The following is a 24,029-nucleotide window of genomic DNA, read 5'->3' as shown; positions in this document are numbered from 1 at the left end:
ATCCCACGTGCCGCGGAGCGGCTGGGCCCGTGAGCCGTGGCCGCTGAGCCTGCGCGTCAGGAGCCTGCGCTCCGCAACGGGAGGGGCCACAGCATTGAGAGGCCCGCGTACCGCAAAAAAAAAAAAAAAAAAAAAAATTTAAGTGCACAGTAGAGTGTCAGTAATTATGGGCACTTTGTTCTACAGAAGATCTTTAGAACTTAGTCTGCTTTATTCTGTAGATTACTTTTTTCATCTGACAGAGTATCTTGCAGGTTATACCAGGGCAAAAAGCCCTCTGTCCCTTTTTTTTGGCCACGCCCCACAGCATGTGGGATCTTAGTTCCCCGATCAGGGATCGAACCCACGCCCACTGCACTGGAAGTGAGGAGTCAACCACTGGACCGCCAGGGAAGGCCCCCTCTGTCCGTTTCTATGGCTGCATGGTATTCCCCCATGGAATGACACAGCTTTCTCATTGTTGGCCATGTAGAATGTTTCTGATCTTTGGGGGTGCCCATTTTATTTTATTTTTATTTATTTTTTAGTGGGGTGCCCATTTTAAACTGCAACAGAACTGCCAGATTGCTCCCTCCAAAAAATATCTGGCACATCAGTGATTGTACCAACTTGTATCTTGCCAGTTCACCAGTGTGGATCATACTTTATCGGAAGAGGCTGGGCAGGACACGGCCATCTCAAGGCACCTTGCCTCTGAAGGCGAGGAGAGAGGCCTCGGGCTTAGAGGTGGGCGAGGTCCAGGTTTTTCCAATCTGGGAGTGTTTGGAACAGTGCATGTTGGGGGGTAGGTGGTGGCTGAGAGGCAGATGTGAGAGGTGTCGCAGTGACGAGGACGGGAGGGTTCCAGCCCCTAGCTGATGGCCCTGGGTGGGCCTTGGGCAGGAGCGACAGAAAGTTGAGGTGTTCATGCCTAATGCCCCTCATTTTTTCCACCAACTAGGGGCCAAGGGCTTCTGCTGAGATTAAAAACGAACCTGGGGGACTTCCCTGGCAGTCCAGTGGTTAAGACTTTGCCTTCCAATGCAAGGAGTGCAGGTTTGATCCCTGGTCGGGGAGCTAAGATCCCACATGCCTCACGGCCAAAAAACCGAAACATAAAACAGAAGCAATATTGTAACAAATTCAATAAAGACTTTTAAAATGGTCCACATCCAAAAAATCTTAAAAAAGAAAAAAAAGAACAAACCTGGGCTTGTGATCTCTCTCTGCCTTTCCTCAGCCTGTGACCTCAGGCTCCTGCCTCACTGGTCCTTGGTTTCCCTATCTGTAGAATGGGATAATGAGATTGTCACCCTCACGGCCTGGTGTGTAAGTCTTCGGTGAGCTCAGACATGAAGTGCTTAGCAGTGTCTAAGACATGTTTATTACTATTTTATTTTATTTTTTGACATGTTTATTATTATTGCTTTTCCAAGAGTGATAACATTTTTTAAAATTTATTTTTAATTTTATTTTTTTGGCCTCACTGCCTGGCTTGCGGGATCTTAGTTCCCTGACCAGGGATAGAACCCACGCCCCCTGCAGTGGAAGTGCAGAGTCTTAACCACTGGACCGCCGGGGAAGGCCCTCCAAGAATGATATGTTTTTAAATTAAGTGATACAGTCTGGCACCAGCTCTAACAACCAGTCTGACCCACTCTGGTGTGTATGGCTAAGGATCAACCAAACTCTAGGAGGTAATCTAGGAACTTTATACAATACCAAGCAGGAAGCAGGGGCCAGTTGACACTGGAGGTCGAAAATTTGCAGTTCATTTGTTTGGGAAATATTTACTGGATGCCTGGTAGGGGTTAGGGCTGTGGCAGTGAAAAGGTGTGGTCCCTGCCTTCCTGGAGGCTGGCAGGAAGAAATCAGGGAGCTCACCTTGCAGACCCTGTTCTCTCATATCTGTAAGTTGAGGCTCTCATAAGCCAGCCTTGAAGGGTCCTTGTGGGAATTAAATGAGAACTCCCAGTTTCATGCTTAATGAAAAGTACATGCTATTATGGGTCATCCTTTGATAGACAAATAGGATTAAAGAGCTGTGTGTGTGTGTGTGTGTGTGTGTGTGTGTGTGTGTGTGTGTGTGTGTGTGTGGTCAGATCAGACTATGTTATGTTAACAAATCCCTAAATCTCACTGGTTTAACAGAGGGTTTACCTCCCTCCGGCGCTGCCCCACCATGACAGCCTGGGTCAGGCTGTTTCCTCTGGCGGCTCTTCTCCAGCAGTGACTCAGGGGTCCTGCTGCTTCCATCCGATAACCAAACCCTCCTTAGTCTCCAACACTGGAGAGAGCAATAGAGCACGGGCACGGGGAGCGTACACTGGCTCTTACCGGCCTGGGACGGGAAGTGACGCTCGCTCGTGACGTCATGATGCTCGTGCATATGCTCCCACGGGTGAGAACTCAATCTTTCCCTCCTACTGCAGGGAAAGCTGGGACAGGTGGTTTCCTGGCGCGGGGAAACGGGAGAGTGAACACGTTACATAACCTCTCTAGATGTGTGGAGGGTGTTCTACGGGGTTGTACACTTAGACCCAGAGAGCTGTGTGCTGGGTTCTTGGGATATAGCGGTGAATACGCCAGACGTGGTCTTTGTCCTTAAGAAGCTCCCAGTCTGATGTGGGAGACACAAATAATTACAAATCACGGTGAGAAAGCTTAAGGAAGAATGTATAGAGGCTGAAGAGTGTGTATTAGGCAGACCCTTTTTTTTTTTTTAAGAACATTATTTTGTAATTGCAAAAACAAACAGAAGAGAAACTTCAAGGTAGAGATCACCTTACTCCCACTTTGTAGTATAAAGTGTTATTTGTCCATGTTGTCTTCATGTCCTTGTCTATGCCACATACGCATCTGTTCGTACTCCCAGCTTGCCCTTGCAGTAAAAGCAATCAGATTGGTTAAACAGGATTATTTGAAAAGGACATTTCTATGTCAGGATAGGCTGGGTTACGCTGCAATAACAAACAACCCCCAAACTGCAGCGGCTTGAAATAGAAAAGGCGGATATTCTCACTCTCGCTACATGGAGGATCAGCTTGGAGCCCATGCTGAGAGATCTTAAACATTGCCAAGTGGCATGGGAAAGGCATAGAGTGCTCTGGTCTGGCACCAGTAATTAAATGCTCCAGACTGAATTCACATGTGTCATTTTTGCCCATACCTCGTTAGCCAGGATTAATTACATGGCCCCACTCAAAATGTAGTGGGGTCAGGAAGTGCAATCCTTTCAATTGCTGGGCCAGTGGGGAGTTAGAAAAATATGGCAAATAGCATTAATGAACATCTAAACACTTTAAATGGTTTATTTTCATCAAGAACATTTTAGAAAGACATTCGTCTCTTCCCTCTGTGTAGAACCCAAGACCTTTTTGTTGTTGTTTTTTCGCTGCACTGGGTCTTCGTTGCCGCGCGCGGGCTGTCTCTAGTTGCGGCCAGTGGGGGCTACTCTTCGTTGAGGTGCGCGGGCTTCTCATTGCGGTGGCTTCTCTTGTTGCGGAGCACAGGCTCTAGGCGTGTGGGCTTCAGTAGTCGCAGCACGCAGGCTCAGTAGTTGCGGCACACGGGCCCTAGAGCGTGCGGGCTTTAGTAGTTACGGTGCACGGGCTTAGTTGCTCCGCGGCGTGTGGGATCTTCCCGGACCAGGGATCGAACCCGTGTCCCCTGCATTGGCAGGCGGATTCTTAACCACTGTGCCACCAGGGAAGTACCCAAGACCTTTTCTTTAAATGTAAGTCTCCCAGTTCTCATACAACGTCACATGCTTGTATAAACTGCACCCATAAACCACAAGGTCATTTATCATTTCCAGTTCTTTTTAAAAAGTGACCTGAGAGGGACTTCCCTTGTGGTGCACTGGTTAAGAATCCACCTGCCAATGCAGGGGACAAGGGTTCGATCCCTGGTCCAGGAAGATCCTATATGCCGCGGAGCAACTAAGCCCGTGCACCACAACTACTGAGCCCGCGTGCCTAGAACCCGAGCTCTGCAACAAGAGACGCCACCACAGTGAGAAGCCTGCGCACTGCAGCGAAGAGTAGCCCCTGCTCGCCGCAACTAGAGAAAGCCCATGCACTGCAACGAAGACCCAATGCAGCCAAAAATAAATAAATTTATTTTAAAAAAAAGTGACTTGAAAACCTAAAGACACTTATCAAGCAAACTGAAGGCTGGACCTTCCTAGGTTTTAATGAGCTTTTCTGTTTAATCATTTACGGTTGCTTTGCTTGCATCTAATTTGGCAGCATTTTTTTTAAAAGTAGCTCACTTTTATTCTTTCCAATGCAGGCAACCTGCTTTGCATACAAACAACTCTCTTGCATTAATATTTTATTTATCTGATAGGGTTCAGTTATTAACTTAAGCATAGCTGGCATAAACAGGTTTGGTAACAGCTACTCCTCAGGAAGTGTACAGCTTAACAAATGGGAGCAGAATTGCTTTGTCATAATAGTAGCCAGCTAGGCTGGGTAGGTTTTACAGATAAATGAACAGTGGCTTGCAAACTGGCAAACTGGGTAAGTTAGATGGTTTCAGAGAGCTGTACTGTAATATTACTAATAGAATTTCAGCCTGTGTTTTCATTTCACATTCTGACATGTTGCCATTTTGCTCATGCTGGAGTGTATCCTGGCACACCTTTCTCCATGCTTAGACAATCCTAGGAATTCATACCAACACATGTATCCTGATGGGATCTGAGGGATGGGAAGGCATCAACTAGGTGGAGGACAGAAAGGGCACAGAAGAGATCAGCCTGGAGAGAGCAGTAGGAGTCCCACCATGCAGGGCCTTAGAGAAAGAGTTTGTATTTAATTCTCAGGGCATTGGGAAGCCATTGGAGTGTTTTGATTAGCGGAATGAGAGTCAAGGTGGCAAGAATTAGGAGGCTGTTACCCAGGCAAGAGATCACAATGGCTTGGACTGCTAAGAATGGTGAGAACTGAGGATTTAGGGAGATTAAGGAAGAGAAGGAGGCTTCCGTCCCTACAGTTCTTTCTCCTTTCTGCTGCCAGTGGTGGGGTGTCCTGACATTGTCAGGGCTCTGGAGGTAACTGTTGATATCAAACTTGCAGTCTGGGTCCGGTGAGCACTGGTTCCCTATTTGGCCACAATCCAAGCCAGATTTGGGGCTCAGGTTGGGGCACCATCAGCCCTGGGAAACCCTTGGGCAGGCAGTGGGTCAGGCAAGCAAGGATGAGAAATACGACTTGCCTGGGGCTTCTCCTCAAATTTCATGCGTCTCTCCTCTTATTTGCTGGTTGCCCCTCACAGATCTGACCTCTAAAGGGATGGAGTGTCCCAGTCTTTGTCCACACACATCTCCTCGTGATCTCTCATTCATTCTCATCAATTCCAACACTGAAGGCTCCTGAAATTATATCTCCAGACTCCCCTGTCCAAATTGTTTAGTCAACATCTTAAATGTACCTCATAGAAACAGAAGTGATAGTTCCATCTCCGCCCCCCCCCCACTCGCACCCTCTCCTCCCATAGTCATTTCCCTTTCACAAAGTGACACTTTGTGCAAGCCAAAACCTTAGCATCTCTTCACCCCTCTCTTTCATTCACTCTCTGCACAAGTCCGTTCGGCTCCAGCTTGAAAATAAATTGTGAAAGTGACCACTTCTCCTGCGGCCACCCTGCCTGCGATCCAGGCCACCCGTGCCTCTCACCTGGATTATTGCCATAGTATCTTCTCTGCCCTCCTGCTCCACTATCCCCTACAATCTTATATTGAACACAGCCAGAGGGATCCTTAAAGATGTTAATATATCAAAAATTATTTTTCAATAGGCGACATTTGTATATGGTAAGAATTCCAAATAGTCTAAAAGAATAAACTGAGTCTCCTTTGCACGCCTGTGACCCCTTCCCCACTCCGTCTGCTGCCTTCTCTCCTCAGAGGTGACCCTGGATCCCAGCTGCTTCTGCAGACTGGTAGAGACATTGTGTACATGACTCTATGCATTCTGTGAATGATTTGTTTCAAATGTAAATGAGACTATGTCCCTTCCTTGGTAAAAACCTTTTGCTGGTTCCCCAGCAAAGTGAGACTAAAATCCAAATTCCATCCCAAGGCTATAGGACCCTGCTTGTGGCACCTGGCCACTCTACACTTCCACAGCTCTCCTCCACTCTCACTCTGCCCCAGCCATAGTGGCCCCCCTTGTTTTCCTTCCACTTTCAGGATTTGTGCCCTGGCTGTTCCCTCATCTTAGCACACTCTTCCAGCCTATGTGGAGTTGCAGGCTGCCTAAAGGTCACTTTCCTGACTTCTCACGGTCACCATCCCACACTTCTGTGCATTTTCTCTATAACACTTATCACAAACTGCGATTATTTATTTTCTCCAGTGGACCTGGTCTGGTTGGTCACCACGGTATACTCGTTGCCCAGCACAGAACTGGAAATGGTACTAATAATGAGTTTAAAAGGACAAAAACTACCATTTAGGTCGTTACTGTGCCAAATACCGATCTTAATACTTTATTAACTCATATGATCCTCATAACCATTTTAGGGCTAGCTATTATCCACATTTAAGAAACCAGGAAATTGAAGCAGTAAATCTTACACAACTACTAGTAAGGGAATACGCAGTCCTTTAATCGTTGAGTGAATGAGCGAATCAATGAATGGCCCCGAGAGGCGAGTGGCAAGGAGATGCAGCGGGAGGAAGGCGGTGCCTAGGGCCCAGGGGCCAATGGGCACGCAGCTGTGACTGGCGGCGTCTCCGGGGGTCTCTGGCTCCGCCCAGGCCGCGCGGCGGCCGCTGGGAGTTGTGGTGCCCTGCCCACCTAGCCACGTCACTCCCTTCAAACCCTAAGTCCTCTCCTTAGGCCTTGTACGACCCGTATTCCCGAACCTCTAGGTAGGTTCCCTGGTCCCTAGGCCTATTATTCCTCCTTTTCCTTACATGTCTTGATGTAGTCTCCCGGCTCCGCAGGTCAGGGCACGGTCTCCCCTGCCACCCCCCAGCCCACTTGGTATCGCCCTCTACGTTCATCTCCTCTGATCACCCTTCGGTCTGGTGTTTCCAGCCGCGCCCCCCTGAAGTGGTTTTCTCACGTCCTCTCAGCTCCTCCCCTCCGTGCTCGAGCGGCCCATAGTATCTTCCAATTGCCGTATTCCCCGCCCCACACACCCTTTTCCCGGGGCTCCCCCAGGCCTATTTTGGTACACCCCGGCCACGCCCCCTTGCAGACGCCGTTGGTACGCGCCGCACTCCCCTGCTCGCCGCAGTGGTTTGGCCACGGCGACCTTCTCCGGCGGTGCGTCCCCCGCGCTTGGTACAGCCCAGCCTGTCTCCCCCGAAGCCGCGCGCCGGCGCCTCTCAGTCGGTGGAGCCCCCAGCTCGCTCGGCCCGCGCCAGCCATGGTCCGTCCGCGCCGTGCCCCGCACCGCTCCGGCGCTGGGGGCCCCCTCGGGGGTCGCGGCCGCCCCCTGCGGCACCTCACGGTGCGCGCCGCCCGCTCGCGCTCCTGGCCGGCCAGCCCCCGGGGCCCGCAGCCGCCGCGGATCCGGGCTCGCTCGGCCCCTCCCATGGTGAGCCCCCCGCCCTTTTTCCAGAGCTTTCCACGGCCCCGCCCCCGCCGGCCCCTTTCCCGGACTGGCGTCTTTGTCCGCGGCCTCCCCCCTCGGGGGTTTCTCCGGTGCCCCGAAGGGTGGTCCCGCCTGGGGCCGGCTTCCCCGTGAAACCCCTTGGGTGGTACGCGCCGGGCTCTCCCCTTTGTTTTGCATTCGGGGATGGGGTGGCGGGGGTGGGGTACGGGGGCGGGAAGGGCTCAAATTACTGCTGACTCCGCGACCCGATTTAAACGCGGGGTGGGGGGCGGGCGGACGGCCGGCGTGCGTTGTTGTTTTTCCAATTGGGAAGTTGCTCGCTTTCTGGGCAGGAAATCTGGAAATGGGGGAGGGGGCTGGGGGGACGGCGGCGAGAGGGCCCCGCGTCTCGCACTGGCGCGCCCAGGTGTTGCCCCCGGGGGCGTTCTCCCCAGGCCCGCACGCGTCCGCCCGTGGCGTGTGCGCCCAGGGTTTATTTGCACGCTCGCCCAGATGTTGGATGCCCCTACTGATGGCAGTAGGCCAAGTAAGTCCGGATCTTAAACATAAACATCCAGCTTTGCAGGTACGCGAAATTGCACCTGCTTCCCGAGACCTAAAAGATGCACATACTTGTCAGAAATCTTAAGGTTTTTCTGGAGCTGTAAATCTACATATTCCGACGTTTCACGCACAGCCAAGCCGTGACACGCTTGCCCAGATGCGCGTTTTACCCTAACCGGGCGCTCAAGCTTCCTTCTTAAATACTCTGCCCCAACATTGTGCGTGGCGGGGAGCTGTGGCAGCTCCACACTAGCCTTAAACAGGTTTTCTCGGATCTTATATTCAGGTACCCGGACTCTGAACACCTCCCTAAACTTAAACATCATCCTTCACTCCATCGTCTTCTCCGTTCCTTAGCGTTCATGTCTGCTTGTTCAGAAGCGCCTCCTGGGTCCTTAAACGTACATCTTAAAGCTTTCATTCTTCTTCCAGGTACTAAATAGGCTTCCTATGCAGTGAGCAACAGAACAGGTGTGGGAGGCATTTTACACACACCTGCCCAGATGTGAGATTTCCTTTAGGATTGCACGTAGGTCTAGCCCTTAAACGTGGTCCTCCACCTTGACACGCATCCTGCTTTCGGGGAGACCCTGAACTTAAGCATCGCTGGTTTTTACACCCAGGTTAAAACGTGGTCAGCCTGGTCTCCAGACACAAGGAGAGTTTAAACAGGTGTCCCTGGTGCTCACATTAACTGTCCCTAAAGTGAGTTCACCTGGACCCCAGAGTCTCCTCCAGGTGTGTGATTTAACTGTGTTTTCTTAGACGTTATGGGCTCTGGCTGTGGTACCTACACACCCAGGGCTACAACAGTCTTTCTCCATCTCAGACGCTCCAACCATGTTCTTACACCAGGCTGCTCTCCGCTTTTCTTCCTGATCTCTTACGGTTGCCTGAATCCCAGAACCTCCTGCCCGGGTGGAGAGTATGCTTGCTCAGGTTTTGTTTTTGTTTTTGTTTTTTTTTTTTTTTTTTTGCTTTTTAAGCCCCTACAAAATACAGTTTTTCCTGCCTGTTGTTATTCTGGGGCGGACTTTTCTTCCTGATCTCTTACGGTTGCCTGAATCCCAGAACCTCCTGCCCGGGTGGAGAGTATGCTTGCTCAGGTTTTGTTTTTGTTTTTGTTTTTTTTTTTTTTTTTTTTGCTTTTTAAGCCCCTACAAAATACAGTTTTTCCTGCCTGTTGTTATTCTGGGGCAGAAGACACCTGTGTGCTTTATAGGAAATTTGGAAAATACTGATTAGTAATGAGATGAAAAGTAACAACCATTTTTTTTCTGCTGCCTGGAGGCACCTACTAGGGAGGTTTTCACGGGTTTCCTGCTGTTAGGCTGTTTCAAAGCCTTCCCTTGTTTGCTTTGAGATGTTTTGGGTTTAAAAAAAAGATAACTGGAGAGTGCCTGGTGAGTAAATTGTGTAGCTTTCCTTGGCTTTGTTGCTGGAACTTTTGGTGTTTTGCAGATGCTCTCAAGACGTTGTGTTTGAGATACCCTTCCAGGTGTTGTCAGACTCCCTGTTGTAAATGTGTCCCCACCTCCCTAGAGAGTTCTGTTCTGTGTGTGCTTCTGGTTCCTTCCCGCCTCCCCGTGGTCAGCCTGTTGTGGCTGCAGCCTGGGCTGCGCTAGGGGAGGCGGGCAACTGGCTGGGGAGGTTGGCGGGAGCCAGAGAGGAGAGCCTGGATTTTCTCTCTCCTTTTTTTCTTTTTCAAAAAAATTAATTAAATTACTTATTTATTTTTACGGCTGCATCAGGTCTTAGTCGCAGCACGTGGGATCTTTTGTTGCGGTGAGCGGGCCTCCCTAGTTGTGGTGCATGGGCTCCAGGGCGCATGGGCTCTGTAGTTTGAGGCACGCGTGCGCGGCAGTTGTGGCACGCGGGTTTAGTTGCCCCACAGCGTGTGTGGTCTTAGTTTGCCGACCAGGGATCGAACCCGCGTCCCCTGCATTGGAAGGCGGATTCTTTACCACGGGACCACCAGGGGAGTCCCTGGATTTTCCCGAGGGCCTGGGGGAGCTTTGGAAGGGTTTTGAGCTTGGATGGGATGGGGCAAACCAGTGTGCCAGACAGACAGACACAACCCAGGCTGGCTTGTGCGTCGTGGGGGGAGCTGCAGGGAGGCTCTGGACCCCAGAGAGCTGCTTCTGAGTTGTCTCAATAGAGGAATCAAAAATTGATCAGCCCGGGAGGATGAGTGGGGAGCATTTCCTGAGGAAGGTAGGGGGGGATGGCCCGCTAGGATGAGAGCACAGCTGGAGCAGAGGCTGGAAGCGGAAGCAACTGGTGGCTTTCAGGGACCCTGCATGGGCCAGTGTTGAGGTGACAAGTAGCCTTGGGGCGGGGAAGGGTCCTGGGGCGGCAGCAGGAAAAGGACACGCGGGGTCAGCCGCTCAGGGTCTCGACCCTGGGAGAAAGGGTTTGGAGATGGCCCTGGGGGTTTCGCAGCTGGGGATCGGGGTCTCAACGTTGGGATGTCGCTTCTGGGGTATGTGGGGGACAGCTCCCCTAGCGGGCCCCTCAGCCTCAGTTTCCCTACCCCCTCTGCCACAGCAAGGTGCTCGGGTCTTCGGGGCCCTGGGTCCCATCGGGCCCTCCTCGCCCGGGCTCGCCCTCGGGGGCCTGGCCGTGGGTGAGCACCGGCTCAGCAACAAGCTGCTGGCCTGGAGCGGCGTCCTCGAGTGGCAGGAGGTGAGCGTCCGCGTCAGGTCCCCTTGTGAGTCTGCGGGGGGCTGGGGGCTGGCCCCGGGGTCCCTTCTGCCCCTGCAGGTGGGCGGCAGGCCTGGGCCCCCGGGCTGTGTCCGGTGACCCCACCGCTCCCACCACAGAAGCGCAGGCCCTACTCGGACTCCACGGCGAAGCTGAAGCGGGCCCTCCCCTGCCAGGCCTACGTGAACCAGGGCGAGAACCTGTGAGTGGTGGGCAGGGGGCGGGCGGGCGGGCCGCAGGGGCGCCCCCCTGACCCTCTTCTTCCCGCAGGGAGACCGAGCAGTGGCCGCAGAAGCTGATCATGCAGCTGATCCCGCAGCAGCTGCTGGTGAGGCCCCACCCTCTGCTGCCCACCCTGGCCCCAGAGCACCCGCCTGGCCCTGACCCCGCTGTCCCCGTGTCGCCCCCAGACCACCCTGGGCCCCCTGTTCCGCAACTCCCAGCTGGCGCAGTTCCACTTCACCAACAGAGACTGCGACTCTCTCAAGGGGCTCTGCCGCGTCATGGGCAACGGCTTCGTGAGTGGGGCGGGGGCACTGGGGCGGGCGGGCGGGGACAGGGCGAGAAGCGCCCCTTGGAAGCACCGTGGTGACCACGCACGGCGGGAGGCAGAGCTCTGCTGGGACAACCCGAGGCAGGTGGCAGGGTCCGGGTCCGGGTGACCTCTCCTGGGGCATCCCTGTCCCTGGAGAGCAGAGGAGCCCAGCCCGCCGCCCGGCCAAGCTGGAGCCGCCCCCGGGCACGGGAGCAAAGGGAGGGGCCTGGGCCAGCCCTCCTGGGACCCAGGAGCTTGTTGGGGCCCTGGCACATGGCAGGGACTTGGCATTTGGGGGTGGCCAGGGGGAAAGAGGGAGCCAGCAGTGGAGATGGTCTGCTGGGAGTCAGTTTCCTCATCTGCGGTCCACTGGGAGGAGTGAGTAAAGCACTCGAGGCGGTGATTTGAGGGCGTGTGGCGCTCAGTAGATGCGAGCTGGTGAGACTGCTAAGAGTTGGGGATTCAGACACAGGACGCGGTGGGTGTGGTCCCTGCAAGCCTTTCAGGTCTGGGCCACAGCACCCACGTGTCTGGGCCCAGGCTTCAGCCGCTGCCCCCACCCCCCCAGGGCTCCAGCTGTGGGACGGCAGGTGCTGGGAAATGGTTGGGTTGAGGTGGGGGTAGGTCGTCTGCCTGGAGGACTCAGCTCTGGGGTCCTCTCCCTTTCCTGGTCCCCTTTGGGACAGACCACCCTCCAGCTCCCGGCTGCTGCCTCCGGGGGGCGCTGTGTGCTGCCGTTCGATGCCTGGTCGGATCCCCTTTTTTTCTGGGTTGTGACTGGTGTGGGGTCTCTTGCCTGCCCGGTCACCCCTTCGTTCAGCACCGTTTGCTTGGGGCCTGGGGCCCCCAGGCCGCAGGGAAGGTGGACGTCAGCACGTGCCCTCCATGGCCTGTCCGGTTACGCTCCGCGTCCGACTAGTAGCTCCGGGAGGGCCGACGGCACGTGGGTCCAGGAAGGCCAGTGGTGGTCCCTGAGCCAGCGGACCCCGGGGCTGAGAACGCGCATGCCCCTCTGTCTAGACACCCCGGGTGGGGACCTCTGTGAGGCTCAGGTTCTCCCGCAGTCCCACCAAAGAGGCAGTAGCGACTTGTGTAATGAGCGTTTATGTGGCGCTTAGTCTGTGCGCCGTTGTTGTGCCGTTTTACACGTGGGAAAACTGAGGTCCAGAGGTGACCTGCCTTAGGTCACACAGCTAGGAGGTAGCGGAGCCAGGTTTACTCTCAGGCAGTCTGGTCCTGCGTTTGTGCTCTTAACCCCCGGGCCTGGTGGCCTCTGTCAGCGGGGCCCAGCAGCAAACTCCACAGGACAGGGCTGACCTCGGGGCACGTGGGCGGGAGGTGGAGCCCTCCGAGGACCCTCACCCGGCACACGGGGCCCCTGCCCTGACCCCAGAGTCACGGTGGGGGGGACACCGAGGTGCACGTTCACAGGCTCCCAGAACGACGCGTTCAGGCCGGCTGCGTGCTCTTCCCGCACGCGGCCCCCGCCCACGGCTCCCTCTCCCGCAGGCCGGCTGCATGCTCTTCCCGCACATCTCCCCCTGCGAGGTGCGCGTGCTCATGCTCCTGTACTCGTCCAAGAAGAAGATCTTCATGGGCCTCATCCCCCACGACCAGAGCGGCTTCGTCAACGCCATCCGGCAGGTCATCACCACCCGCAAACAGGTGTGCCCTGGGGCCCGGCCGCCACGCGTGCCTGAGGCTTTTAAGAGCGAGGGGGTTGAGGGGTCTGGCAGGAGGGGTGCCCGTGGGGCGCAGGGAGGCGGATGGGCAGGCGGGCGCGCTCGTGGCAGGAGGGTGACCTCAAGTCCTGGCTCACGCCTTACCGGCTGTTCAGCGTCCCCTTCACCCGAAAGTGTCCCGGTTTGTGCGGCAAGTTACACAGCTGCCCAGTTCTCAGAGGCAGACCCTGTGAGCCACGTCCCCCAGGCTGAGGGCGGGGGCGGGGCCCAGGGCATGGGGGCGTCTGTGAGGGGCAGGGCCCGCCCTGGGGAATCCTCTGGGCCTGTGGGCAGACTGGAGGCTGGAAGCCAGGCAGGAGGCCGGGCTGGGCCGGGCCCTGCGGGCAGCAGGTAGATAAGCTTGGGACTGACGGACTGGGGGCGTGGAGGGGTCTGGGCAGCGTTCTCTGGGGAACTCCTGGGGCACCAGCCCACCTGTCTCCTCCCCCAGGCAGTGGGACCCGGTGGCGTTGCGGGCCCCGTCCAGATGGTCAACAACAAGTTCCTGGCATGGAGTGGAGTCATGGAGTGGCAGGAGGTGAGCCCTGGGCGGGCCTGGGTGACCTCAGGACCAGGGCCTCCTTGCTGATGTGGGGCTCCTCCCACTCCTGACGTCTCCCCTCTTCTTCTCCCCAAAAGCCCAGGCCTGAGCCTAACAGTCGGTCTAAGCGGTGGCTGCCGTCGCACATCTACGTAAACCAAGGGGAGATCCTGTGAGTGTCGGGCATGGGGCAGGGGCGGCGTCTCGGTGCGGCCGGGCCTCCTGACCCTCGTCCCCGCATCCCTGCAGGAGGACCGAGCAGTGGCCGCGGAAGCTGTACATGCAGCTCATTCCGCAGCAGCTGCTGGTGAGTGGGGAAGGGGGCGCTCGGCTTGCCCCGACCTTGGGGCCCCGGGGGAGGCTGCCTGTCCAGCGAGTGGAGGCGGGCGGGGCCTGCTGGCGTGGGGGCACGAGAGGCGGCAGCGCCCTGGCGCCTGGCCCAGCCACCTCGGGGCCTCCCTGCAGACCACCCTGGTGCCGCTCTTCCGGAACTCCCGCCTGGTGCAGTTCCACTTCACCAAGGACCTGGAGACGCTGAAGAGCCTGTGCCGGATCATGGACAACGGCTTTGTGAGTAGGCTGGTGGGGCCCAGGGCCGGGCTGATGGGGGGGACAGGCAGAGCCAGAGCCGCTGGGTGTTTAAAAACTGAAATGAGATTAAGAGCGGACGAGTCCCCAAAACTGGCCGGGCGTGATGGTATCCGTGGGGAAGGCGTGTTTGCTCTGTGCCTGGACGCTGGCTCCCCTGGGGCTCTGGGCGGTCCTGACCCCATTTTACAGATGGGGAACCTGAGGCTCAGAGGCTGTGCCGGCAGGTGCCGGGCGGGAACTTGGACCGAGTCTGGTTCGGGCCCCCGGGGCCGTCCCCGGCTGCTCTGTCTGGGTTTACTCAGCTGAGGAGGCTGACGTCACCCCGAGCCCCGACTCTGTGCTCCCAGGTTCTTAGCTGCCGCCTTCCTCTTGCTCCCTTCCCCGGGGACAGGGTGGAAAACCTGAGGCTCCCAAAGGCCCTCACGAGGCAGGGCATCTGTCTGCCTCCAGCCCGAGCGAGCTCTGAAAGCCCCCGGTGCTTATCTGCTGGCCGCCCCGGCCAGTTCTCCCCTCTCTGCGGGCCTTGGTCTCTCCATCTGTGAAGTGAGGAGGTCGGGCCTCGTGCTTCTGAAGCTGCAGCTGTCTGTGTCCGCTTTGTGGGTGTTTGCCGTACCGGGTCATAGCTGCCCCCGAATTAGCTCAATGTTTCTCTTTAAGTCAGCCGAAGTCATCATAGCTGTGCCATTGTGCATTTGAGGGGCTGGTTGTGTATTTTTTTGTGTGTTAAAGAAGAGTTTAATAGCAGGATTCCCTCGGGGAAACGAAGGCCTCGAGGACCGCGGCCCGTCCTCCCTCGGCGCACTCGGGCTCCCCTCATGCTGTCAGCTCGGGGTGCTGTGAGGGGCTTCCTCCTCGATGCCTGTCACCACTGGCCCCCGCAGCGGCACGCGGGCCCGAGGGCAGGCATAGCCCCTTCTGGCTCTGGGGGCCTGCGAGCCCTCGAGCTCTCAGCCTGGGTCTGCTCACCTGTAAGACGGGGACGGTGACCCCCGGGCCCTGGAGAGAGAGGATCCTGTGAAAGGCGTCAGGGAGCGCTTGGTGCCTGTCGGCGCTGCGGTCGCTGTGACGCCGAGCACGTCCCAAGCCACGGTGACGGCGGCATCGCCGTGGGTCAGCGCCTCCCCGCCCTCGGCTGCCCCGGGGGTCGCAGAGTGGACGGAGCCCTGGTGTCTGGCCTCCTGGGGCCAGATTGGCCCCCGGTGTTCCTCCCCCGCCGCGGCCCTCGTGCGCGGTCACGGCTGGTCCTGTGGGCGGCCCGGGTGCTGGCCGGCCGGCGTGGGGGCCACGGTCTCGCAGGAGCTCGTCGGGCAGCCCCCTGGGCTCGGCCGTAGAGCCCGCCGGTCCTCGCGCAGGCGTCCCCGGTGTCCTGTGGGAGTGGCGACAGGGCTCGGGACGGCGGCTGGGAAGGCGCGGCGCGCTCCGTGGTGCCCGCCTGCCGGGCGCTGACCCGCGCGCTCTGCGCCCGCGTCTCGATGGGGAGGGGCGTCTGCGCCGAGGGCCCGCCGTGACACCGCGCTCCGCACCGCCAGGCGGGCTGCGTGCACTTCTCCTACAAGGCCTCGTGCGAGACCCGCGTGCTCATGCTCCTGTACTCGTCCGAGAAGAAGATCTTCATCGGCCTCATCCCCCACGACCAGAGCGGCTTCGTCAACGGCCTCCGGCGCGTCATCGCCAACCAGCAGCAGGTCCTGCAGCGGAACCTGGAGCAGGAGCAGCAGCAGCGCGGGGTGAGCGCCGCGGCCGCGGCCCCGAGCCTGTCCCCACCCTTCACCCCCGCCCACGCTGACTCCTCCCGGGCCTCCTTCCGCACAGATGGGGGGGTAGTGGCCACCCCGCCGGGCTGGGCCTCGCCAGGAGCCACAGACGAGGCCCCCGCCGACACTGGTGAGTGGCAGCCGGGCCAAGGACAGGATGGACCCTGAGAAAGAATTGCCTGGGGTTCGGGAAGTAGCGTGACCCTGGCCTTGAGAAGACCAGAGCAGAGAGAGAGGCACGCGCGTCCCCCAGGGTCCCAGGCCTCCTGGGAAACTCCAGCCCCGCTCCCCACCAGGTGGCCCCACCAGGTGGCGACGGGAGCAGGGCTTTCCAGTCAGGGGCGGGGAGAGCTCTCCTCGTCCCCGGGGCCCTGGAGCCTCACCTGTCCAGTCCCTCCCACTATGCCCCCTGCCCCCAGGTCAGATGCTTCTGAGCAGAGGCCCGTGGGGACTGCACCTGCCCAGTGAGATGGAGGACAGCGTCCTGAGATATCTCCAAGGACAGTCCCCACCCTTGTACGTTTCCCCAATAAAATCTTTTAAAAGCCCTTTGGCCAGTGTGCTCTGTCCAGACACCCTGGCTCGGGAGAGGCCAGGCCCCTCCCAACAGCAGCTGCCCCCAGACCCGAGTGCCGTCCCCAGGGGCTGATGGCTGGGCCCACCCCCGAGTGTGGACACGGCTGAGGCCTGGGAGTGTGCATTTCTACCATTCGCAGGAGAGGAGTCACCTCTGAGATCACTGTCACCTGAGCCAGGAGGGGACGCTGCAGTTCACGGAGCTGCCAGGTGCTTGCTGGGCCGTGTCTTCCAGGGTCTTTCCACAGCTGGCCGGCTGCTCCTGGGGTCCAGCCCCCGACTCCCGGCGTTGCCAGGCTGCCCTCCTTGCCCTGTGGGTTCCACAAGCCACACTTAGCTGGAAGCAAACATAAGGCAATGCCAGGCCGGTTCCAGTCCCTTGGCAGTGGCGGCGTGCCGCAGGCCCGGCCGGGCTCTCAGGCGCCCCTCGCTGCTGCAGGTCCAGGCCATAGCCCCGGGGTTCAAGTCCAGCGTGCAGAGCTCCTCACTTCTCACGGAATCTGAGCTCCAACTCTCGGCCTCGGGTCACGCCTTGCTAAAACTCTGGGCTTGCTCTGCAGCTGGCAGCCGCGTGCAGCGAACTCCACTCGGGCCCTGACGGCCAGGATGCCCTGGCGCCCGTCCGGAGCGCCAGCAGCCGCAGCCTGGAGAAGCCGAAACCCCCGTCCGCAAGAGGTAGTTGTCCCCGAGGTGGGCTGAGCGTTTAGCTTGAGGCAACGTTCCCGGCAGTGCCTTCCTGGGAGACCCGGCCGGTGGGTCTGTGCTCCTAGCCCGGCTGGGAGCAAGACGCTGGTCAAACATGAAGAAAAACAGCATTTATTGTGGGGTGGAGAGCAGGTGGCGGGGTGGGCGTCAGCTCAGCCCTCTGAGAACTGGCGGTACAGCCGCTCGAGCTGCGGCGCCACGTGGAGCCGGAACGGGATCTCCAGGACGGCGGCGAAGCCTTCGGCCAGCGTGGGGGCCTCGAGCTGCTTCCTGGCGGCAGAGGGTGGTGGGGGGAGGTGAGGCCCAACGTACAGGCTCGACCTGGCGTCCCTCCCCGCCCGTGGCGCCTACCTGTAGCCGTAAATGACGATGTCGGTCACGGGGATGTGCGAGGAGTCCGTCATGTCCCGGAACTGCGGGGGGCGGAGGTCAGGCCGGCCAGGGCGGGGGGTCCATCGGCTTCCGGGGGGCAGAGGGTGGTGGGGGGAGGTGAGGCCCAACGTACAGGCTCGACCTGGCGTCCCTCCCCGCCCGTGGCGCCTACCTGTAGCCGTAAATGACGATGTCGGTCACGGGGATGTGAGAGGAGTCCGTCATGTCCCGGAACTGCGGGGGGCGGAGGTCAGGCCGGCCGGGGCGGGGGGGGGGGTCGGGGGCGGGGGGTGCTGGGGATGAGGAGGCCGGCTCACCCGGTTGTTGTGGCGCGCCTGCTCCAGGGTGGCGCTGAAGAGGAAGCAGCGGCAGGGGACGCCTGCGTCTCGGGCACACTTGATGTACCTGTGGGGGCCGAGGAAGTGGGGGGCTGGCAAAGGGCCCAGGGCCCACCCTACAGAGGCCTCCCCTGGGATCCTGGTACCTGGCCCGGCTCTGGACGTCCGGGTTCGTGTTGTCAATCACGACCCGTTTCCTTTGCTTCAGAGCCGCTTCGCACGTGGTCACGCAGCGCTGCCACGAGCCCAGTGTGTCCTGGGGGACCCAGAAAGAGTAGGTCATGGATGGGGACCAGGAGACCCAGGGGGACAGAACGGAGAGGAAGACCCAGAGATACAGGGTTAAGGATCCAGGGTAGGGGGGAAAGGCAGAGAGAGGGGGGCAGGGACCTGGAGAGAGGACCTGGGGGCTGGGGGGCAGAGACCTAGAGGACAGCTTGGGGGGGAGGGGCGGGACTCAAGACCGACGGAGGGGCTGCGGATGAGGTCCTACCCTGTTCACATGGACGTATCCGGCCGACACGAGATGCTCCTGGAGGAAGGTGGACTTCCCAGCTGTGAAGGGTGCAGCATTAGTGGGGGCCTGAGAAGTCGGAGCAGGGCTGGGGCTTCTGGGGGGCAGGAGTCTCACCCCCAGGGAATCCCACGGCGACAACCACCTCGGGGTCTGAGCTTAAAAGGGAGCTGGACTCAGGGAGGCAGAGAGGCCCAGAGCAGGAGACGGTCCTCTGAGAGGGGCAGACATGATGAGCGAGACGCCCTCCCCATCCCTGCATGCCCCCCACCCGCCCCTCGGGCCTCACCGGGTCAAAGGCTGGGAGCTCGAAGCGGGCCATGGGCCATTTCAGAAAGAACTCCTCTGGCGTGGCGAAGGGCAGGCCCAGGTTGAGGGCAAACTGGGGGCAAGGGCACACGTCAGACTGGGTAGTGGCTGCGCTCGGGGGGCGGGGGGGGGGCAGGGACGGGGTAGAGCGGGCCTCACCAGGCGGTCAGCGCAAGAGAAGTCTTTCTTCTTGCGCCCAGGGGCCCAGTTGGCTGGGCGTCCAGCTGCATCTGGAACACATGGAGGATACAAACCCGTCTCCACTAGGAACCTTGGGGACAGGGGTCCCCAGCCCACCTGCATCAGCCCCGAGGACCCACACATTTCCCCACCCCCGGGCCCTTACCTCCCACAAAGACGCTGTCCCCGATGGAGATGGGCACGCCCTCGTTGGCCTGGGGAGGGACAGGTGATAGACGACAGGCAGTAAGGAACCTATTCACACATCTGTCCCCCCAGAGCACTAACGGGTCCTGCCAGGATGCGCAGCTTGGTCTGTGCCCCACATGAGGCCTATCTCTAACCTCTCATGCTCCACACCCAATCCATCAGCGAATCCTGTCGGCCCCGCCCTCCGGCCACTTCTCACCCCCTTTGCCGGCACCACCAACTCGATCCTGGCCACCAGCACGCCTCTGGAATATTCGGTCACCCCTTCCGGGTATCCCGGCTTCCACTTTCGCCCGTCTGTTCCCCAAGCGGCCGCCAGAGGGCGCAAGTTCCCACTTACCGCGGCTCCGGACGCTCTCCTCCCAACTCTCCCGGTGGCCACCTCGCTGTGGCCCACGAAGCCTGAGAGCCTGACCCCCACTCTCTGACCTCATACCCCTCACTTTCCCCCTCACCCGCTCAGGTACAGCCACACGGGCCTCCTCACTGCCCACGAGCACACCAGGCTCGGTCCCACCTCAGGACCCTTGCACTTGGCGTTACTCCTACCTGGGCCAATCTTCCCTCAGATACACACATGGCTCCCTCCCCCAGCAGCTTTATATCTTTACTCAAGGGCACCTCAGAGAGGCTTTCGCTGAGCTCCGTAGGTAAACCAACACCCTGCCTTATCCTCACTCTGCTATTTTACACATCTGTCAGTGCATTCAGTCTGCACCCTCACTGATCTGGCAGCAGGCAGGTTTGTCTTATTCACTAATATTTTCAGGTCAAGAAGCTGTTGAACTTCAGAACAAACGCACACCCAAACGAATGAATGGATCCATGAGTGACTTCTCTCTCCACCACTGTTTTTCACAGTTTGTGAGCACTGGCCTCACATATCAACACTAAGACATGATAGCAAAGAAACTGAGAAGGCCAGGCCAGGGTAGGGGATGAGAGGAAGGTCATGCACCAGAGACCCAGAGTGGGGAGGCAGGGCAGAGAGCAAGGGGCCGCAGAGGGAAGGAGAGCCACTGGGAGTCCGAAGCTCACCTGCTCCTGCAGGTGGTCCCACATGCCGATCACCGGCTTCCGGTACAAGCCTGCGTGCGTGGCCACCAGGACCTGTGGGTGGGGCAGAGGTTAGACACCATCCTTGGTTCCTCCTCCAGCACCCAGAGTCCTTCAAGGGCACATGGGTCCCAAGGATGCTACCCCGACCCTCACCAATCCAAGGAGAGCGCCCGGTGCCCTGGAACTTGCCACTTACAATGGGTTTGTCAGCATAACCCCACCCGGGGCCCACACCCCACTCACCCAGGGTCTCTGCTCCCCCCACCTCTCCAACTGGCTCACCATGTCATACCTTCTCCCTGGGTCTCTGTTCCCTTCTCTGTCCCATCTCGCTGTCTCTGTTCCCCTCTCTCTGGGTCCCTGTTCCCCCCCCCACGCCCCCGTCTCAGAGTCTCTGTCCCTCCACATAGCCCTTCAGCCTCCCTTACAGCCATACCTGAAAGGGGACCCCCAGCTTCTCCACCACAGCCTCCACCTTGGACTTGAACTCCTCTGCTGGCAGCTTCCCGCGCCCAATGCCCATCTGGTTGGTGAAGATCACCAGCTGGGAAGCGGACGGGTGTCAGCCGGCGCCCTCCTCATCAGGCCCGGACCTGCCCTGTGAACCCGCCACCACGCACGCACGCACGCGCGCACACACCTTGTAACCCTCGGCGGCCAGTTCCCAGAGCTTCTGCGGAATCTCTCGGTACAAGATCCTAGGGCGGGCGTGGAAGAGCAACGTGACGTGGGGCCCGGAGTGCACCTCACCCACTCCCTCCTCCCGTCTCTTATCACCTCCAGTCACTGGGGCCAGTGGGAAAGACCTTCCCAGAACGTGTGGTGACGAGGGTCCCATCCAGATCAAAACCAGCCACCTGGCGTTACCCAGAAAAGAGGAAGAACAGCACTGTTACACCTCTGAGCCCCCTCACTCACAGGCTGGTTCACATCAACCCTGCAAGCTGGGGACTATTACCACCCACCCCTTACAGATAGAGAAACTGAGTCACAGCGGGTCTACACATCTTCTACAAGGACAAGGCACAGCAAAGATGCATCTCGGACACTGAGTTCAGAGAGTGAAATCTTCACTCTACTACCTCCTATTCCTCCTGAGCCCCTCAGTATTCCAATCTTTAAAATGGGTTTCATATCCAACCCAGCCTCTTCCCCTGGCCTTTTTCACCTCGGAGGGCTAATAGCCATGAAAATCCAAACAGGAGCTAAGTTTTGTTTGGGTGTTAACTGCATATAAGGGGCTGTGCTCCCTCAGTCCTCAGCTTGGGCCTCACCTTGCCCTGGGGCTTCACACCAGGTGCCGTGAACACTAGCAGCTTCTGGAAGCTCTCCCAGCCAGGGGATGACTTCCTTATCCGTTTTTTCTGCTGTTCATCCTCCTCCTCCTCCTCCGGGGCCACAGGAGGGGTGCCTGGTGGAGTGTCTGGCTGGGATTCTGGCGTGCGAGCCTCTTCCCAGCGCAGGGTCAGCGGGTGGAGGCCATTGACCAAATACAGCGTGTCCCCCACCCCCAGAGAACCCTCCAACCCTGTTCTCAGCTCCTGAGTCCCGGCAGTTGAGGGGTTAACTCCCAGCTGTAGAGAGAGAGGGGGGACTGGAACTGGCTCCACCCCCAGAGGCAACCTCCTCCAATCAAATAACCCGGAAAAGGACTCGCCGTTCTCCACCAGCCAATCAGACCCTTAAGTCCCGCCTCTTCACCTTGTACCACCAATCAGGGCTCTGGGAAGGTTATAAGCATCCAGTCTCACCCAATTTAAATAGGGATGGATGTTTACCCCATTGAAACAGGCACACCTGTTCCCCTCACAGAATCAGATTTTCCCAGTTGGGCCTGTTCCCCGCTGGGTGGCGATTCTCCACACCCCCCACCCCCACTCCACCCCCAGGCCCCTTGCTAACGAACTGGTACCTGTTTCACTGCCACCGTCCGAGTCTCAGGGTCAGCGACCAGCTCCACTGAGGATTGAGGGGGTGGAGTCAGGATCTGAATCCTTGTGTGACTGCTTCCCTCCTTACTGGGGAGCATGGCCAGCTTCAGACCACAGTATGGGGCTACAGCACCCATCCGGCAGGAGGAAGCAGTTTATTTCTAAGTAGAATTGGCTCACTCCTTGACATGCAGTACCCAGATAAAGGCCTTAACGATTGCCTGTGTCACTGGTCCTCGCCTAGGGGCAGGGCAGGTATTTTTCCGTATAGAATTGGCTTCTCCTTGACAACGCAGACCTTGGCAAGATGCAGGTTCTGGGCTTGGCCCGCTACCACCCATCTCTGCTTAGCAATATGCACTTTTCTCCATAGGATCGGCTCTCTCCTTGACAAGGGTCGTGGCCTTATTCAAGCCTTCCCGGTGGCCTGTATCCTCTGCCCAGTGACAGTGTCTCGAGATTGACTCCATCCGCTCCCGCCCAAGGTGTCTGCCTAGTTCCAGGTCGGGCACAACCTTTTTCTTCCTGTGCTACCCACATGCCACCTACCAACTTCAGGACTGGTTGCACCACGCAATTCCTGGACTATCTTTCCCATTGATTGTGTTCCCGCTCCTGAAGCGGACCACACCCCCTCCAGCTCAGGCTCCTCCCTGCCCACCTTGGTTTCTGGAGCACTTCCGGTCGGTAACCTGCGTCAAGGGTCCCCGGCCCAGCACCAGGGCTTGCCCACCCAAGGGCAGGAATATGGGAGGCGCTCCCCCAGGGGGGCTCTCCAGCCACAGGCGGCCCTGGGCCTCCATCTTGGCCATCCTGGGAGCCGGCCTAAACGAAAGTAGGTAAATAGGTTTGAGTGGCAGCCCTCAGTTGCTAAAGGAAGTCCCGCCTCCTCTCGCCCTCTACCCCAGGAATTCCCTTCATCCGCTAACGGCTCCGGAAATCCCACCCACTCGCCGGCCTGGGCCTCGCGCCGTTTCCCAGGCGACGACGCCCCACTCCTTCCCTCCGGGACCCCGGACTCCAACTTCCCACGGCAAAGGCCGAGAAACTCTCGCGCTCTCGCCTCGGCCCCACACTCACTCTTGCCCGCCGCTTGGCTCACTCGCCGCTTCCGACCAGGGAGGGCCTGCCGGAGGCGCTCTGCTCGCAACTCGGCCGGCGGCTGCCTCTGTTTCTCCGCGGACGGAAATGACTCGTCTTACCAAAGTGGGCGGGGTATTGGCTCCGCCTGGCCATAAGCCCCGCCCCTTCCCAGACACAGTGCCCCTACGGTCCCTCCGCTGTTCTGACCTTCATCTCTCCTGATGCAGTATGAGACGCAGGCCAGTAGCGGGGGTAGATTCCCTGTTCACACATTTTTTCCTCTTTCCACGTTGAACTCGTAATTTTCATTCCCTTTGCCGGAGACAGCTATAGCGGGAGGAAACTCTCGTTACTATTATTGTCAGTCGAAGAAACCCCGCCCCGACAGCAACCCTACCCTGGATGCTGCAGTTTTCTCATCTACAGTGTGGGGATAATCGTTTCCACTTTGTGGGGTTACTAGGAAGATTAAATGAGTTAGTACATGTAAATAACTTATAAAAGTGTCTAGGTGATAGTTTGCCCTAAGTTTTGTCTGTTGTTAGCATTCCATCGGTGGTGGTCTGATGGGACATGGGGATTCCGCGTTTACATCTTCGGACCAGGCGCCACTTGTTCTCTAACCTCCAGCTGTCTTACGTTAGTCAGAAAACTCTCGGCCTCAGCTGGAGGTTCCTGGCTTTCCCGGGCACTATGTGGGCTCAGGAGACTGACTCATTAAACTATTCCGATCCCAACACTCAAAGCCCTGAAGATTGGGACTCCACGGTCATACAGGAATGGAATCCTTCCTCCCACCCCGTGAATCTCTCT

The 24,029-nt window shown here is 58.2% G+C and overlaps 2 protein-coding genes across 6 annotated transcripts; one reads left to right on the top strand and one right to left on the bottom strand.

Annotated features, from left to right (window-relative positions):
- The first annotated feature begins 7,222 nt into the window (after window positions 1-7,222).
- PTOV1 (PTOV1 extended AT-hook containing adaptor protein) lies at window positions 7,223-16,485 on the top strand. Its single transcript, XM_007112451.4, has 12 exons — window positions 7,223-7,533; window positions 10,642-10,779; window positions 10,917-10,999; window positions 11,068-11,125; window positions 11,208-11,315; window positions 12,842-12,997; window positions 13,505-13,591; window positions 13,693-13,766; window positions 13,844-13,901; window positions 14,060-14,164; window positions 15,715-15,912; window positions 16,359-16,485. Exons 1-12 carry the CDS (start codon window positions 7,363-7,365, stop codon window positions 16,371-16,373), a joined length of 1,251 nt encoding a protein of 416 aa, XP_007112513.1. The 5' UTR covers window positions 7,223-7,362; the 3' UTR covers window positions 16,374-16,485.
- An 828-nt stretch (window positions 16,486-17,313) lies between these two features.
- Window positions 17,314-23,529, bottom strand: PNKP (polynucleotide kinase 3'-phosphatase). 5 transcript variants are annotated; one of them, XM_028483842.2, is made up of 17 exons: window positions 23,424-23,529; window positions 23,214-23,301; window positions 22,795-22,958; window positions 22,115-22,161; window positions 21,477-21,776; window positions 20,980-21,059; window positions 20,843-20,900; window positions 20,639-20,746; window positions 20,182-20,253; window positions 19,100-19,148; window positions 18,913-18,983; window positions 18,734-18,826; window positions 18,562-18,658; window positions 18,424-18,485; window positions 17,910-18,186; window positions 17,572-17,633; window positions 17,314-17,490 (listed from the first exon to the last, which is right to left on the bottom strand). In XM_028483842.2, exons 3-17 carry the CDS (start codon window positions 22,943-22,945, stop codon window positions 17,368-17,370), a joined length of 1,650 nt encoding a protein of 549 aa, XP_028339643.1. In that variant the 5' UTR covers window positions 22,946-22,958; window positions 23,214-23,301; window positions 23,424-23,529; the 3' UTR covers window positions 17,314-17,367. The 5 variants fall into 5 exon arrangements, with proteins under 5 accessions (XP_028339643.1, XP_028339645.1, XP_007112515.2 ...); XM_028483844.2 differs by lacking the exons at window positions 17,572-17,633; window positions 23,424-23,529 and adding an exon at window positions 17,765-17,826 and having other exon boundaries at window positions 17,910-17,997; window positions 18,077-18,186; window positions 23,214-23,412; XM_007112453.4 differs by lacking the exon at window positions 23,424-23,529 and having other exon boundaries at window positions 17,910-17,997; window positions 18,077-18,186; window positions 23,214-23,411.
- Between the last annotated feature and the right edge of the window lie 500 nt (window positions 23,530-24,029).

This window comes from Physeter macrocephalus, unplaced genomic scaffold (assembly GCF_002837175.3).
Source record: "Physeter macrocephalus isolate SW-GA unplaced genomic scaffold, ASM283717v5 random_79, whole genome shotgun sequence".
NCBI classification, from domain to species: domain Eukaryota; kingdom Metazoa; phylum Chordata; class Mammalia; order Artiodactyla; family Physeteridae; genus Physeter; species Physeter macrocephalus.
The sequence above is the reverse complement of the archived record's forward strand: the minus strand, read 5'-3'. Positions and strand labels throughout refer to the sequence as shown.